The sequence below is a fragment of the Ursus arctos genome, unplaced genomic scaffold (genome assembly GCF_023065955.2).
Source record: "Ursus arctos isolate Adak ecotype North America unplaced genomic scaffold, UrsArc2.0 scaffold_19, whole genome shotgun sequence".
NCBI lineage: Eukaryota > Metazoa > Chordata > Mammalia > Carnivora > Ursidae > Ursus > Ursus arctos.
In genome coordinates this window covers 11,113,045-11,131,038 of record NW_026622863.1, presented here as the reverse complement: position 1 = coordinate 11,131,038, position 17,994 = coordinate 11,113,045, and the positions used below count along the sequence as shown (strand labels likewise).

The following is a 17,994-nucleotide window of genomic DNA, read 5'->3' as shown; positions in this document are numbered from 1 at the left end:
AAATGCAAATTTACTAGCTATATTCTAGAACAAACAGAAGTTGATTTCAATTAAATTTTTAATAAATGGGACACTTCCCTTTTAATTTCCAAAAGATATCTAAGATACTTATCTATATTATGAATCACCACGTTATGTGTAATAAAACCAACCGAGTAACACTAAGAAATAAGAAACTTCAGACAAGTGACTTGCTCTAGAAGATACATTCTTTAGAATTTTCCTAGAAGATGCTCTGTACCTTTCTTGTGCTACTTTCCTCAGGTCTACCTGTTCAAGACCAATCACCCCACCTGCAGGCTCATCTCTCAGTTGCATCAAACATTCTTTGTCTACTGGTGATTCCTGTGCTCTGAACCCAGTTACTTCAATGGATGTAAACTCTATCTGAGCTACCTCAAACTCACACTCACTTACTCTTCAACCTTTGCTACAGTTTCCTACAGGGTTAATGGTAATGTAGCACCCCTTCCACACTTTACTCCCAGTTACACAAGTCAGAAATGGAGAAGTCGGCTCAGATTCCGTCTCTTTTTTATCTTCCACATCTAGTAAGTCATTAATTCTTCCAGATTCTGCCTTCAGCTACAACCAAATTGGTTCCTCCTTCCTCCTCACTGCTTCATCACTTCTTACTTGGACCTTGACAGCCTCCTAACTAGTCCTCAACTACCTTCTTGCCTCTCTTTAGTCCATTTTCACATTGACCCCAGAGTGTTGTTTCTCAATTATAAATCTTACCTATTGCTCTCTTGCTTCAAATCCTTCACTGACCCTCCGTTGTTTGAGGATCAGGCCCACATTGGTTTTTGTGGAATAAACAGGATCCTACCTTGTCCTCCAGCCTCATCTCCTATTGCTTGGCACAGCTGTACCCCAGATTTCATGCTTCCAAAGTACAAAAACACAGGCTTTTCAAACTCCATGTTATGGCACACCTCCATGTTTTTAATACTCCTTCTTCTCTCTTCTGAATAGACTGCTGCTCCTTCTCTTGTCTGCCTGGCTGCTTCCTATTCATTCCTGAATGCCTCACTTTCAATAGCCCTTCTTGGCTATCTCTGCTGCCTCTCCTCCTCTGCTTAACCTCTAAATACTGTAGTGCTTCATGGTTCTGTCTTTAGTTCTCTTCACTGTCTCAAATCCTTCCTGAACGAGAATATCATCTCAGGATCTCTTGATAACAAAGAGCACTGCCCAGCATCAGAATGGTAATGAGGTACTTTAAGACAATCTGCAGAGCTCCAATTTATGTTGTACCTGAGTCAAGTGAGAAAAATTAGTCTTTATGAAAAATTAAGATTAATTAAGTACTTCTAAAATCTTCAGCTCATTACAAACTTCTGTATTAGAGTGAGGATGTGAAAAATTTTTGACCTCCCAGCATCCATAAACTGAGTAGGTCATCAGAATCATCATATTTTTTAAGGAGATTTTATAATTACAAAGGAAGTAACAGTAACTTCATGGTGAAAAAATCTGCCAGATACCACCATAATCTAGTGATTAAAGTTAATACTGCCAGTAATGGGGCAAATAGGTATCATGCTCCTCTTCCTTTAGTGAGAAGGATATGGCATTATTTCTCTGGTGGTCTTTTATTTTTAAATTTTTAAATTTTAATTCCCGTGTAGTTAACATTCAGTGTTATATCAGTTTTGGATGTACAATACAGTGATGTTCTTTTAAAAAATGCATGACTTGAATCCTGAGGCAACATGAGACAACCCCAAATTTAGGGACATTCTACAAAATAAACCATCTATATACTCTTTAAAAAATGTTCAAGTAATGAAAAACAAAGAAAGACTGATTAACAGAGACATGACAACTAAATTCAACATATGATGCTGGACTGGATTCTGGGCCACAATAGACACATAAACACCTTTTTTGCTATAAAAATAGTGGAACAATTAGTGAAATATGAATAAGGTCGGTCTGTAGATGAGCTAATATTACATCAACGTTAATTATACTATTATTATGTAACAGAATTTTTTAAAAAAATTAAATACTAAAGTATTTGCAATTTACATTCAAATGGTTTAGAAAAGAAATGTATGTGCATGGGAGAGGCAGACAGCGAGAGAGGCGGATAGAGGCAGAGGGAGAATGAACATGAGTGACAAAGCCAACATGGTAAAATATTAATATTTAGGGAATCTTATTAAAATATATGTAGGAAAATAAAACATACAGCATAGGGGATATAGTCAGTGGTATTGTTAGTAGTGCTGTATGGTGACAGATGGGAGTTACACTTGTGGTGAGCACAGTATAACATACAGGCTAGTGGAATCACCACGTTATACACCTGAAACTAATGTAACACTGTGTGTCAACTATACTTCAATAATATATGGGAATTCATTGTACTATTTTTACAACTTAGATTTCTCCAAAATAAAAACTCTAAAAAAATCTTCAAATTAAAAAGTTAAAAAAATTCAGATGAATCTAAAACTGCTCTAAAACAAGCCTATTAAAAAAAAAAAAGAAAAAAATTTAGAGCAGAAAAGGATATCAACTAATTGGTGAGACCTTTAAAATGAATTATGCCTATGATGGTTTGTTCGTACATACACAAACCTGGCGTAGAAAATATGCAACGTATTTCATATACTGAAAGATCTTAAGTTTCCCTTTATTTGCTACATTACCATTTCCATTACTTGAATAACTTCACTGATACAATTCTCTGAGATATTAACCCACTCATATTCAACTCTAAGTATTGAAATACATGCTAATTTAAAAATACTAGAGTTATCTACCACTTAGAATTATCAGTGCTCCTGTTTCAGCTAGCTTCCAAGCTAAATTTCGGGAGAGAAAATTACTATATGTAGAATGGCATTTGTATTCAAATATCAAACTTGGAAGCCTAAGAATTAAAATGAATAATACTTAAATTTTTGATAAATACTGCATGTGTTCACAGTTCAACATATAATAGTTTCATTTATTTATTTTTTCTTACATCTGCAAAAAAATGTGCTCTTTGTGCTTGTCTCAATTTGAATCGTTTGATTTTCTGCTGGATCCTTTTATCTTTCAAAAGCTGCTGCTCTGTGGCCCACTCACAGTGAAGATAGGAGCTAAAATTTTTATAAAAGCAATATATTAGAATGACATAGAAAAACATGTTTTGGTTTTTTAAGATTTATTTTTAATTACAGCATCCAATGTAAAATATTCAACTTTACGAATAGGTAGCTCACCATTTCATTTAATGCCAACAGACTCCATACAATTTCTAAAGCCACCGTGATCACTATATCCTAAGAAGACTGTAGTATAAAGATGTGCAATTTGCCACATAGAAACAGAATGATAAACCAAGTCATAAAGGTAACAAGATATGATTTATCATTTATTTCCTCATTGTAACAGTTTTGTCATGATCAGAAAGCTAACTTGTTTTGAAACTAATGTAATTGTATTTAAAGCACTTTCTTTCACCTAAGTATGGGAAAAACTTGATTAAGATCTGAAAAGTTCAACAATATAAATATAACAAGTAATGTCTATAATTTGTAAAAGAATATTTTATAAAGATTCCTGCATTTTGATGTTAATAATTAACATTTCCTGAAAAAGAGAATCACTTAAATTTTACCACAAAAGGTTTTGAACTTACAAAACATTTTAAAATTATGGTAAAATAAAAAAAAATAATTTAACTTAATGTTTAAATATATTAATTTATACATAAATTGGCATTTTCTATTATCTGACTCAGATACTTACTAATTCTTGTATTTTACAAAAAATTCTTCTGTATCAATCATCACTCCAGGTGATACCTAAGAAAATAAAATCAGTACTTATGACTTCAATAATCAGGCCATGGAATATAAAGGGTAAAATGTAATGTATGCAATTACTTACTTCCTTTTTCACAATTCTGGAAGATAGTATTTTGTCTACAATCGCCGCATCTTCTTCACTTGGATTCTCCTAGGGGAGGAAGCAAAGAAGATATAATGTCACATTCTAAAAATTCCTTTAGTTGCCCCTTTGTATGTTTATGAACACACTAAAATCAGTTTATTTAGCATATGTGTCAGGTACTGTGTTAAATGTTAGGAATACAAAAATGGAAAAAGAAATCATTGCTGTTATTGCCTCATCACCATTTGCATCATCGTCATCATGGTAAACATGCTGTGCTTCTTAAAGGGCTCAGCATTATTATCAGCACATTACACACATTAACTAATTTAATCCTTGCAACTACAGTAAGTCATTGTCCACTGTACAGATTAGGAAACTCAGCACAGAGAACTAAGGACTTGCCCAAGGTGTCAGATCATTCAGTTGGCAGATGAGTGGTTGGTTCACAATTCAGATAAGGAAGATTAAAAGAGGAAAATCCATATGCAAAGACAGAGAGTGCACTTATGCTCATAGGGTCAGAAGATTCAGTGCTTATAAAGAAGTGGCCAGAGATAAAGCCAAAAAAATCCATACAAAGGGCTTTATATGATGTGCTAAGAAGGCATCATTATTTTTTGTAAGACTTGGGAAGCTAATAGAGGAGGTTTCAGTAGAAAGTACTATGATCAGGCCTATAATTTAGGAATATTCTGCAGAAAGGATAGAATTTGGTGGAGTTTCTGAAATACACAATTAGGGGGTAAAAAACGTGGTGATAAATTGGATAAAGAAGCAAAGGAAGAAAAAAGGATGAATTTCTAGGTTTCTGACCTGAATAATTAATGGTTCTATTAACTACAATAGGGAATCCAGGAGGAAAAGTTGGAGGAGGTTTTAGGAGGGAAGATAATGAAAAGTATTTTAAAGAACATATGTTGGTTTCAAATGATTTGTAGTCATAATCTCAAATCTGTCTTACCACAAATAATTGTAAAGGCTGTTCACCAGGTAAAGGAGCTGAATTCTTTTTTATTTTCATAGAACCTTTAACCTCTTCTTCCGATTGTTTCCCTTCTGCATCTTCTGCATATTTTTTTCTTTTAATTTGACGATTTGATCTTCTTTTCTGCAATGAACCATAAGGATCATATTTATATGACAGATTTTAAAGGGAAGATTTTTAAAATAATTGCTTTCAGTGTGGAAATTTTGTACATTAAATTTCTGAAATTATACTCAACATTCACCTTTTCTTATTTTTCCTTTTAATTAAAGGAAGATTATATCTTGCCCTTTGCCACAGGCTTAGAATCTTGTTTTACTTCCTAAAGTTTCAAATAACAGAGATTAGTAATACTTTATCACTTTTCTTTAGAAATTGTTAGGAATAAAAAGATTTATTTTATTTAACTATTTCACACCTTGGGCAAAACCTATTTTATTAGTAATACGTTTATTGCTTTATTACTTGTCTTTAGAAACTATCGTTAAGAAGAGTAAAAACAAGTTTTATTCAGCTATTTCACACTTTGGGCAACACATATTTTAAACTGTTAATACTTTCACAGTTTCTGCCCCAAACCTAAAAAGTGTATCAGATGAATATTGGTTAAATAATTAATCGGGGCCATAAAACTAAAGGAATAAATTAAACAATATTTACCATAAAAATCCATGAACTTATGTTTAAAACAGAATAAAACAAAAGAATATAAAGTGTTTTAAAAGAGATACACAAAACAATCAAGTAAATCTACCAAATAATTTAATGTGTATGAAAGAGGAACCAGTGTTTAACTAACTTTACTAGCTTCCCTTAAAAATAAAGAACATCACTATCAAAACCAGAAGTAACCCTTCTGAAAAGTATTTCATGTAGTACCATAATTTTAAAATAATCTAAGTGATTTTAAACCAGGTATCAAATACACATGGCTTTACTTACCTCCCTAAAGATCTAATATTTGATGTTCCCCACTATAAAATCAAAATCTCATGTTGTTGGCCTGACAACTTCAAAGGACTTAGGTTTGCTTTTTTCCTCCTCCCTAAAATCTCATGGGTGGAGTTGTCTCTGCCAACTTTTCTATTGCTCAATATTTGGTAAATCTACCCCTCCTTCCCTTTTCTAGCCATTTTCTTTTATATATTTAGTAACTCCCATGATGTTCCCTCATAATGTAACTTGCAAAATAATCCATGTATTCTTTTGGTTTCTGCCAATATCCTCAATTTGGTAGGCCTTTCCTATTTCCACAGGCATGACAAAGATGACTCAATGAGTGCAGTAGGCTGAGGAGAAACTGTCATCTGCGTTGGAAAAGTTGCAGTGGCCTTTAAGGTGCCTTTGTCTCTATCTCTTGAGTTGTAGAATATTGAGAGAAAGAAAGGCACTTTCAGCTCAGCCAAATACAGTAGATAACTTCATGGCTCATTTAGGATGGGTCTCACCATCTTTTGGCCATGAAGACATTTACATTTTCAAAACTCAAAGTAGTAACACTTTTTGTTAATATGGGAGACAGGGAAGGTGGGGTATAGAAGTTACAATAAAAGGACTTGTAAAAACCCAAATTTTCCCATGTCCTATTTTGAAAAAAAAATGTAATATTTATTATTACTTGAGGGAAAAATTCTATGGATCTCTAGTCTAATACAAGGCTAAAAGAATAGAGTTCTACAACAGGCATCACATGGCCCTGCATATTTAAGAATAGTTTAAATAAACCAACAGTGACATTTATTATTCTAACATTAACATGTATTACCAATGTTATGTCTCACTGGGCACAAATCTTCTAAATAATGAAGTTTAAGAATAATTCAGTATACTTTTAGAAGATTCAGTTTGATGTTTTCAGCATTTAAGTTTCCTTTCTGGTCTCTTAGCATCTATTAGTTCTTTAAAATGCCTCACTTAGGTCTTCAGTAAAATGTAAATGAGTGGCCTGAAAGAATCCTTTGAACTCTCAAAAGTGCAAATTTAGTTGATTCTTCACAAGATAAAATGAGAGCAATAAATTTGTAAACTGCACCCTCATGAAGACTTTATCAGTCCAAAAGATTAATTAAAAAGTCTGAGTTATATGATTATAGCTGGAATACTATAAGATTATAAGATTATAGCTAGAATCATTACAGTGGAATAAATTATATTCTACTAGAGTACCCAGTTACACACTAGGCAGAGCTAAATGAGGTGCCACTCTCATCAAATTATCTTTCGCTGTCATGTAATATCACTACTACTTCAAAAATATAAAAACTAATTTAGTGTACACATTTTTGGCTAATGTGCTTTTTTCTGGCTTTCTTTCTCTTAATGTTTTCAAAGCACAATTTAAAATAGTGACCATTTCTTTCTTCAGATTTCTTTTTTCCAGCTTTTTTTCTTCTGTCTTAGAGGCTTCAATGGACCAGTCCACAACACTTTACATAATCAGTCAGAAATACACTCTTAAATGACTAATATTTTATTATGATAACACGTTACTTGTTTCCTATCATAATCCTAATATAATGTGCTGCAGCGTTTTTTTTTTTTAATTAAGTCTGCAAATACAGACTACTGAAGTACTGTATATTAAGATTAAAGGTAAAAAATTAAGTATCACATTCAGATTTTTAGATTTCCACCTGACTCTAAGCCTGAAACTTAAATTACTTTTTCAGGCTTCAAATTTTGACAGTCCCTTGTGGTTGAAAGCTACCTCTCCATCATTCATATGATACATTTAAATACGTCAATAATATAGATTTATAATCATTTATTAGAAAATATTTCTTTTCTTCTCCACTTATATTTTTGTGTTAAAGCAACATGCCTATCGAAGCAACCTAATACTACAATGAAAGGTATGGAAGAAATGTGCATGTTAACCTAGTCTACCATTTCATTGTTTGGTAATTACATAATGGAAAAAATGGCCAGCCTTATGCTAGTAAAAATTAAACTGAATTTTCTCATGGTGAATAAGGTAACTGTAAGTCTGCCTGAGTGAAGGATAACATGTGAAGAAAAAGCCAGGCCATATAATATTAGGAGCTCAGTCACTGCCCTTACCTCAACTCTTGCAGCAGCCCAGGAGCCTTGAGCCACTACTCTCCCATTGGATAAGAAGCTGCATAAGGAAGAAGAAAGGCCATTCAGGGGCTTTCTGGCCCCATAATTCAACAACTGCCACCACCCATACGGCCTAGAGTTGTACTTTAATTATTAGAGAGCAGAGGGTGGCCTGAATTATTATGACCTTCCCTGTATATATATATATATATATATTTTTTTTTTTTTTTAACTTCACAAGGTTATTTTGAATATCCACCTATTAAAAAAAAAAGGCAAAATGCACAGTATGCTTGTCTACATTAGGGGATTTTTAATGTAACTGGTTATTTTTTCTTTGACAGAAGCAGACCAAAGGAATTATCTCTAGGAATGATTCAATCCATTTGCTCTATCACTGTATGTGATTCTAAAACTTAGGATCTCCATCATTAAGTTCATTCAAAAGCACTCTATAAGTACAGGATAGTATTGCTAGATATTTCTCCATGCTAAAAGCCATCAGGGACTTGGGACTGTTACTTAACCTCTATGGGATTTGGTTTCACTATCTGAAAAATGAGGGGTTTTGAGAGGATAAGTAAGTTTCCTCCCAGATCCAACATTCCATAGTAATACTACTAGGAGCATATTGTCATAATGCTGTCTTCCAGTTCTACCATATAATAAAATGTAGTTTTACTACTAAACTACAGTGAAAATAACCATAAAGCAGTTTTAGGCTATCTAAATAATTCTATCAGTGCTTCATTTCTCAGAAAAAAATGTAATACTCACTTGAGAGTCCTCCTCTTTGCAAGTGTGCTGTGGTATCTGCTCTGTATCAGATATCTCATCTGAAGACTCATTCTTTCTTTTTTGTTTCTTACCCAATGTAATAATGAGTTTGCTGTTTCAAGAAGAAAAGAGTAAACAGTATGAACTCTCTGCCTTTTTCCATTTGTGGTCATATTAAGAGTGCCATGATAAACTTTTCTCCATTTCATATCACATGAATGTTCAACCAAAGAGGATAATTATCATGAAATCCATAATGACATTTTCAAGACAAGAACTGCATTCTAATGGAACAAACACAAACCATTATTACTGTTAACATGCTTTTAAGCACAGAAAGGCAGTCAGGTTCTATCATTTGTTTCTTGGGCTCAAAATTATTTTTCACGGAAAAAAAATATCAGGTGATATAACTGCATTTAGTAATTAAAATAATTCATTTATTATCTTGTAGATCTGGGATGAGGGTTTTTTCCCCTTCTACCTCTTGCTAAATTCAAACTGCACTTAATGTCCTTATATCCCACCTATTCCCTAGGAGCCTCTACTACTTTTTATCCTAATTTCTCCCTTGCTTAAAACACTTTAACAATGAATTGTTCTTTAATTATTTCATCTATGCTAAGGCTTATCTTAACTGTACTATATGTTCCTAAAGAGTTAAAAACTCTTTTTTTATATTTCCAGTTTGCTTGTCTCTCTCATATATATATATATGTGTATATATGCACATTAATATTTATACACACGTACATCAAATACAAACGTTTAAAATGAAAATGTGTTTTCAGTTTTTTTCCTGATCAGAGGTAGAAAGTACAGAGCTCCCACATTTCCTTATTCTGGTTCAACAGATGAGAGAGCATGATTTTGAAGCACCACACTAATCACAAACCATGCTAATTGCTAATCAGGGAAATTCTATTTTAGATATCTATATTCCCAAACAGAGAAAATTTCCCAAAATATTTTCAAGTATGATGTATCAGAAAGAAGAATTTTCTTCAACAATTATTTATTAATGTGGGAGGACCCGGAGGTTAAGAGCACACACTTTGAAATCAGAGCATCAAAGATTTCAAACCTGATTCTACCATTTGCTTATCTGTAAGACACCTGGCAAATTATTTGATCTCTTTTAGCCTTAGTTTCCCTGCGGGGAAAATAGGGATCCTATAATGGCTACCTGTACCGTTGTTGAGAGTTAAATGGGATAATGCAAATAAGTAATTTCAGAACCAACCTCTAATTATTATATGTCAGAAACTCCTCAGTTCTAGGATTTGAAGATAAAGTGGACACAGTCCCTAACGTTAAAGTATCATTGTTAAAATATGAACATGGTTCAAACGCAGAAGTGGAAGTTAGTACCGAATGTAATGTGAACACAAAAGAAGTGCTTCTGTCTACTGTAACAGAGTACCTTTACAGAAAAGGTAAAGTTTGAGATAGGAAATGAATGATAAAAGGGAGTTCAACTGGTAGTGAAAGAAGACAGAGGGTGCATTCCAGGTAGGGGGGATATTAGAGAAGAATGAGAGAAATGTGCAGTGACTAGAGCATGTCAGAGATCCACAAAGCACTGCAGGAGGAGGAAGCAGAGAGACGGTCATCGAGATAGGGTGAAGATCACAGAAGATCTGTATGACATGTAAGGAGTTAACATTTTAGCTTAAGGCCAGCTTTTAAGCTCCACAGGGCAGGAATTGAAACAGAATCTGTCTTGTTCACCACTGACAACAAATGGCTGGGAGATACTCTGAACACGTGACAACAATTAATAAAGCATTTGGAAGATACGAGAATTTTACACAAATTAAGTTCTATAGAGTTAATATACAGCATGGTGATTATAGTTAACAATACTACATTGTATATTTGAAAGTTGCTAAAAGAGAGTGAATCTTCAAAATTCTCATCATGAGAAAAAACATTTGTAACCAGTGAGGTGGTGGATATTAACTACACTTTTGTGGCCACAGTTTTCCAATAGTACATGTCAAATTATTATGTTGTACACCTTAAGTGAATACAATGTTAAACATCAATTATATCTCAATAAAATTGGTGGGGGAAGAATTTCAAACAAGAGAGCAATGCAACTAGAAGAAGAGGAACGCAAGGCAGGGAAACCAGCAGTTAGGCAAATGACAACTCAAGTGAGACATGAAGAGTGCAACACAGGGCCATGGCTGTGTGGATGAAGAGGTAAAGAAAAGCACAACTTTAGGATGGAGGCAGAATCAATAGACATCGTCACTGACTGGATGATTAGATGTGAGGCAAGAAACTTCTAGAAAGAGTTACTCCCAGATTATTCTTGTATGGCATGATTATCACCTTCAACAGAAGGAGAATTTTTACCAGTATCCCACCTGCAGACTTAGGACTATGTGAAGAAAGCAAATAAGAGTACAAACACAGCTTAAGTTGGAACCAGGAAATCAGAAAGTACAAAAAGATATTCTGAAACAACATTAAGGAACCAACCACATTTATACTTCATTCCCTCCCACCACTTTCACTGGTCATTTCTTCCCTCTTCTGGTCCCTTTTCCTCACTCTGGTTTCCCTGCTAAAATAAAACTCTCCCTTGAGGTCATATCTACTATTAGATACCACAGGATCGTGTTCTTCCTCCTCCTCATCTGCAGTTCCTAAAAAAGTCGTCTATATGGACTGTTTCATTTTCAGATCTCAACCCACTCTTATCTGAACTCTTGGAACTCCTTTACATTTTCAAAGCTTCCATTTACCCAGTGTCTATGGAGGCAGTGTCTACTGACTTTAACAAGCATTCTCTCATTCGATGTTCATACAATTCCGAGAAGCGAATACTAGCATTTTATAAGAAGAGGAAATGGAGGCTTAGGGAAGTTAAATGCCTTGGTCAAAGTCACAGATAGCAGGACTAGAGATAGAAATTAAGTATGCCTCACTCCAGAGCTTGAACTGAAGCTCTCAAATGTTCCCAAATGTTTCCCTAAACCTAACAGTCTTCTAATATGAAAGTATTATGTAAGTTCAGAAAAGTGTACACATCAAAAGAGAATAGCTTTGTGAATTTTCTCAAATGAACATAAATGTGTAACCAGCTTCTAGATCAAGAAACAAGACATTATTAGTTTCCCAGAAGTCTCCTCTTCCAGTAAAAACCTCCTCCTAAGGGTAAGCATGATGCTCCTTGTGATTATATAATATGGCCTAAGGCACTTGTCCGGCTGGTCTTCAGTGGCAAGATCAGGGATAACTCTAAGTAAAATCAGGTAGTAGAAATATATATTTGATGCACTCCGCCATTTGCTCAAACATATTTATAGATAAATATTACCTAAATCTCTAGAAAAGAAATACTGGTAAGTGCTGCCCTATCAATCTTAGATACCTACCCTTTTTAGTGGAGGAGGGTAAGTCCTAGCAAAAACATTGCCCGTAATACCTTAGGATAAGTCTTCATTATATTAATTATTTGCAAATGTTCTTCAAAACAAAAAAGGACCTTTTAAATTGTGTTTTCCATATATTCTGTATTTTCTTCCAAGGTTGTTCTACGAGCCTAGAAGAGCATCTTATCTCACAAACACATTAACTGTTCTTACTCTGTGCAAAAATCTTTTTAAAATCTTAAGTTTGTAGAGATATTTCAGATATAGTAGTTTCCTACTAAACCTTACAAATTTCAAAATATTTACACATGCCCTTTCTGTTAAAAAACAGTACATTTCCGTGGTAGGAAAAAGGTGATTCTAAAACATTAAGTCATGCTCGACTGACATATTTCTGAGTAAAATAAAGACATATTTTAAGATTTAAAAACTAGGGTTACTTACACAGAACACTGATTCTTGGAAACAATGAAGTCATACTAGTTTATTGTAAAGTTCTAAAATGGCACATAGGTGATACTACAAAGGTGAACAAAGATTAGGTTGGTATTGATGAGTAATTCCTAAATGTGTGAGAGGCAGGCTTCATTAGAAGGCTGTCTGTTAAAAATAAGGATTCCTAATCGGAAAATATTAGACAAATCCAAACTGAGAGACATTCTACAAAATCACTGGCCAGTATGCTTCAAAACTAAAAACATTACAGAAGACAGAGACTGAGGAATTATCCCAAATTGAAGGAGTGTAAGGAGAGATGACAGTACAATGAAATGTAGAATCTTGGCCAAAAAAATGGAACAACTAACAAAATTTGCATGAGGTTTCTAAGTTAATAGAATTGTACAAGTGTTTTTTTTCTGTGTTTGATAATCATGCTTTGGTTATATAAGATGTTAACATTTGAAGAAGCCGGGTAAGAGCCTAAAGGAACTCTGACCTATTTTTGCAAGTCTGAGATTAGTTCAAAGTAAAAAGTTAAAAAACAAAAACAAAAACAGATCTGTAGGTCCCAACCCCAGGCCTCTGATTTGGTTAAGTGGGACTCCAATCAGACTTCTAAAAAATTCCCTAAAAAATTCTGATGTTCCACCGGTTTGGGAACCACTGGTTCAGACTTATCATAGAAAACTCTAAAAACAAATATTCAGGATAATAAAACGATTTTATATTTATAGACAACTTAAAACACACCAAAGTGCTTTTGCCTACAATATCTCAGTTGATTCAGAGAAAAGCTCTGAGACAGGTAAGGTGCTAGTCCCAATATACTAATAGGGAAGCTTTAGTTCCAAAAGGTGAAGTAAAATGTCTGAGTCACAGTTTAGTAAAAGACAATAAAGGTCTCTTTACTCCTAGTCTACTGTTTCCAACATCTTACTGATTTTAAAATAAAACGACACTATATTTCAACCAGTCAATAGCTACTTAATGTCAATAAATATACATAGCTTAATGGATACAGAGAAATACGAAACTATTATTATCTTTTAGTAAATTATTAAGGTTAAAGTTTATCTGATTTTCAAACAACCAGAAATCTCTACTGCCTGTATAATGACAAATGTTTGCCATAAATATTATGTGAGAGAAATCGGATGATCCAAAAGTAGAAAAAATAAAATGAAATCAGTTAAGTAAAATACCCAATTACCAAAAAGCATTCCATTCTTCCATCACAGATCACAAAGAGTCTACTATATGAATTCTAAAATAAAATATCATTATAAATGAAACCAAAAGTTCATTATAGATACATTCCTCAAATAAACTGACAGTTTGCTATTCTCAGAAATATCACCAAAGTAAAGTGCCAGATACAGAATATATGAATAATAAAGGCTTTTTGCAAGTTTTGTTTTTTTTAAACATTAAAGGGATCTGTTATCAATGTTAGCAAACTGCGGCAACAGATACTCAGGCAAGTAAAAGAATTAAATATCAAAACATAGCTTGTTTCAGACAGCAAAGGGCAATTTCAAACTAAGTATAAATTTGAAATGTTAATTCATTTGCACTAGAAAACCTCAGTGTTTATACTTGACATCTATATTTGATTTTCAGATGTAATTTATGCACTCATCTGAATCCTGCCCACATGTTTATTAGCAGAGGCTGGGTAACAAGCTGCATTCTACACAGTGTCAATCTGTAATTGCCCCCTGTTGATTCTCTCATTGCAATAATTGGACAAACAATGAATCTTCCCCAATTAGTCCATTTGTTGTAATTAATGCATCCAATTCATCATAAGTGAAGGAAACAAGCAAAAATACGATTTCACATTATAATGTTTTTCTTTGCAAGCCAAGTGAAAGACACTGTGGCTATTTTTAAAGTCATAAAACATAAACTTTTTTTTTTTTTTTTAAGAAAACACTTTTAATCTGGTGAAATTTCTCCATTTTAAGGGTCAACTCAAGACTCCAGCTTAAACTCCTCTGGGAAAAGCAAGTTTTAAAAGGGTTCTTTATTTTAGTTAATCTCAGTTTGTGTAAGTAACATTGTCTTGTATGTTCTTGCTAACTTGGACTATAAATCACTTCCTGTTTAAGGATAGGATTTTTTTAAAAAGTTGAATTCACTGAGTTGTTTCATACAGTTACTAAGGATGCAAGTATTAGCTAAGTATTAATAATCATAGTCAAGACATTTATCAGCACAGTTTCTTATTCTTAAAAAATACTTATTTTTTTTTTTAAAGAAAAGGGTGCTTATGTTGGAAAACATTGACAGAGTAAGAGCATTAAATCAAAAACTTCACTTCAGTGGTTCTAAGATATTTTCCCTATATATTAACATCTATGAAATTGAGATTCATTTAATAATCAAACACATGCCATAGTTTTAACTGGCAATATTTTTTTTCCTTTCTTACTGACACATAAAATAATGGTGTGCCTTATAATCAACGACATCTTAGATTCAATGAAATACATACAACACATTGTTTGCCACTGACGGACCTTACTAAAACATTTTATGTAAAGGTATACTCCTTAAAAATGGAACTGCAAATCTTCATTAAATTCATAACAAATAATGTATGCTGTATCAGTTCTTTCTGCAGATGAATGTGTTTCAGATTTTCACTGAGTTTAAGTTTAGGTCTAAGGAGTGAAATCAATAAAACATGTTACCTGTCTGGCATTTAAAAATTATAGAAACTTTATAGACTACTGACATATGATTAATAATTAAAAAAATAATACATTTGTACCATACATGTTTTCAAAGTTTTTTTTGGTCATATGCCAAGAAAAAATTAAATATATTTATATTTTTTCTGGATATTAAATTCTTACTATTTTGAATACATGCAATCAGGGTCTCATTTGTCACTTTATTAACAACACGGACTATGAAGTGATAATTCCCAATTTCTGATGATTCATTATATCTTCCCTCAGATTTTGTTAATTCATTTTTTTCCCTTATATATTTTATTATTTAGATATAAATGTATCTCTGTAGACATGCATATAGACAAACTCACACGTTAGTTTTATTTAAAAAACACACACACACATATATATGTATATGTATGATGCAAGGTAATTAACGTTGTTTTTCTTCTTCCTTTTTGGGGTTTCAAACAAACTATAGCAAAAAAGGGCACAATATAATTTCAAAATTTAATTATGTTTTATTGTTTTTCTTTATAATATGATGTCCTTAATTTCTACTTGACTTTGATAAATATTTCCTAATTTAGAATTTTCCGCTTTCACTCAAGAGAAAAGCTATTTCTAGCCACCTGATATCTAGCATACAGAAAGAATAATTATGAATAATACGAAAAAAACACATCAAGTTTAATCATGAAGGACTGATTAAATTTATAGGGCCACAAAACATTTGTAAGTATCAAAATCATTCTACCTATGCCAGTCCAATAAGCTGTAACACACAGAATTAAATTCTAACTGACAACGTGGAAACATAATTTAAATGTTAACGTTATAAACCATAAATTTAAAAATGCCCCAATTAAATCATGTGATATTCTACTATATAATCTCAAATCACACATAAAAACCATAAGAAAATTCTACTCGAAGTCACAGAATGAATTTATTTTAGAATCTAACTCTCTACTATTACCAAACCATTAGCTATGTCCCTGTGGTTTCGGTGAAGGATTGGCTTGCCATTTCTGTTTTTGATTTAACAAATCAAATTCAGCCATTTGGTAACATTTAATATTTAACCTCCTACTCATTCATTCATTTCATAAAATTCATTCCATTCCATTCATGGAGCATCTATTATGCACCTACTATTACTAAAGAAATATCTGCTACTCTAGTTGAAAGGCAACTTGTTTGAACCTGACTGCCAAGAACATGACCAACATTAAAGTAGAAAAGGCTCTTTCCCTACCTCACTCTTTTACACCTGCCATTTCCATTTCAACTCACCATCTTCCACATAACCCTGGGCAACCTTTCAAGCTCCAGGCAAATTTCAAACAAAATTTACCTCTCCTAAATGCAACCCTAGCTACCTGATAAACAGCATCATGCTTATATGAAAAGAGCCATTAATAAGTTAACCTATTACCCTCTTAACAATTAGCAGCTGTTTTTGTTTTTCTGTTGTTGGTTTTTTTTTTTTTTTTAAGTAGACGTGCTCCTGAAGTGAGCACTGCCTGCCTAACTTTTTAACTGGTCTTATTTAGGAACAGAGCCTTAATGGAAAGAGAACCTAGGCATATGAGTGAAAGTTTAGGCTTGAAGAAAGGGGCGTGGCTCCCGGCCGCAGACTTCTCTCTAAATAGCTACATGCTATTTGTTTTCAGAAATAACGACTAACATTTATTAAATTCTGGGTACTGCTCTATACGCTTTAAATGCTATTAAATCATTTCATCCCCAAAATAACACCATGAGGCAAGTACTATCATTATCCCCTTTTTACACGGAAGAAATTAAAGCTTGGGGAGGTTAAGTACTTGTACAGGGTCACACTGCTTATAGGTGATAAAACTGGCATTTGAACAAATGCTCCTGGCTCCAAAGCCAAAAAACTTAACCAAATTAGCATACTGTGTGCCAATGTAATTCACAGAGGTGCAAAGATGAGATTGTACACAAGTGCTCTGAAAAGGGCTCTTTTTTCCTTGTACTTTTTAAAAAATTAATCTACAAGAGTAGCAGAAGTGCTAAAAAAGGTCTCGAGCACACTAGCAAGCAGAAGCGGTACTAGTTTTCTTCTTTCTAGACTGTAACAAATCACATGTGGGGTGGATGAAATGAACACCAATTCTGACTATGCATCAACTATAGCTTAGTTTCCAAATTTAGCTACTCTCAAAATTTCTATTTCACACTGCTGGTGGTTAAGCTCCAGCATACATTCCCTTCAGCTTTATCTGGTATCTGTCATTTGATAGTAGCAATAGCCCAACTGTTCTCAAACTAACAGAAAAATAAAACTTTCACAAGAAAATGTTTAATATATCATAAAATGCTATTAAAATTATGCAACTAAACTTAACTATCTAAATGACTTCACACAGAAATTAAAAACTTGTCAAATTTAAATATAGCAGCTTATTGGAAAGTACAGTAATATTTCAATTGACTAGTATAGGAACTTTGGGTTGTATATGAATTTCATTTCCAACTATGTTTTCCTCCAACATGACAACTTTTGTCTTCGATAAAGATGACCAAGAAGTCATTGTTTTACTCCAACAGTTTAATAACAATATATAAGGCGAGCTTCCATTTTACTTCCATTTTACTTTACTTGGCTGCAACTTACTAATTCCTCTATCAAAAGGATACTCTTATACTCTCAACAAGTTTTTCTCTAGCAACTGCTCAGTGTCTTGCCATGTATTTATCTTTCCAACACAATTTTCATTTATTCTCTCAAGAACGC

General features: G+C 33.2%; 1 protein-coding gene across 19 annotated transcripts in view; it reads right to left on the bottom strand.

Moving 5' to 3' along the window:
• The window catches only part of CHD9 (chromodomain helicase DNA binding protein 9), a 212,483-nt gene that overhangs the window by 74,833 nt on the left and 119,656 nt on the right, over positions 1 to 17,994 (bottom strand). For 18 of the 19 annotated variants that reach the window (XM_026494743.4, XM_026494741.4, XM_048224064.2 and 15 more), the window contains 5 exons: positions 8,723 to 8,834; positions 4,862 to 5,008; positions 3,895 to 3,963; positions 3,754 to 3,809; positions 2,984 to 3,101 (listed from right to left, as the gene is read on the bottom strand). In XM_026494743.4, the coding sequence (XP_026350528.1) occupies positions 2,984 to 3,101; positions 3,754 to 3,809; positions 3,895 to 3,963; positions 4,862 to 5,008; positions 8,723 to 8,834 (502 nt within the window). Of the gene's footprint in view, positions 1 to 2,983; positions 3,102 to 3,753; positions 3,810 to 3,894; positions 3,964 to 4,861; positions 5,009 to 7,945; positions 8,004 to 8,722; positions 8,835 to 17,994 lie in introns of those variants that run through there. The other variant, XM_026494755.4, reaches the window with a different exon arrangement.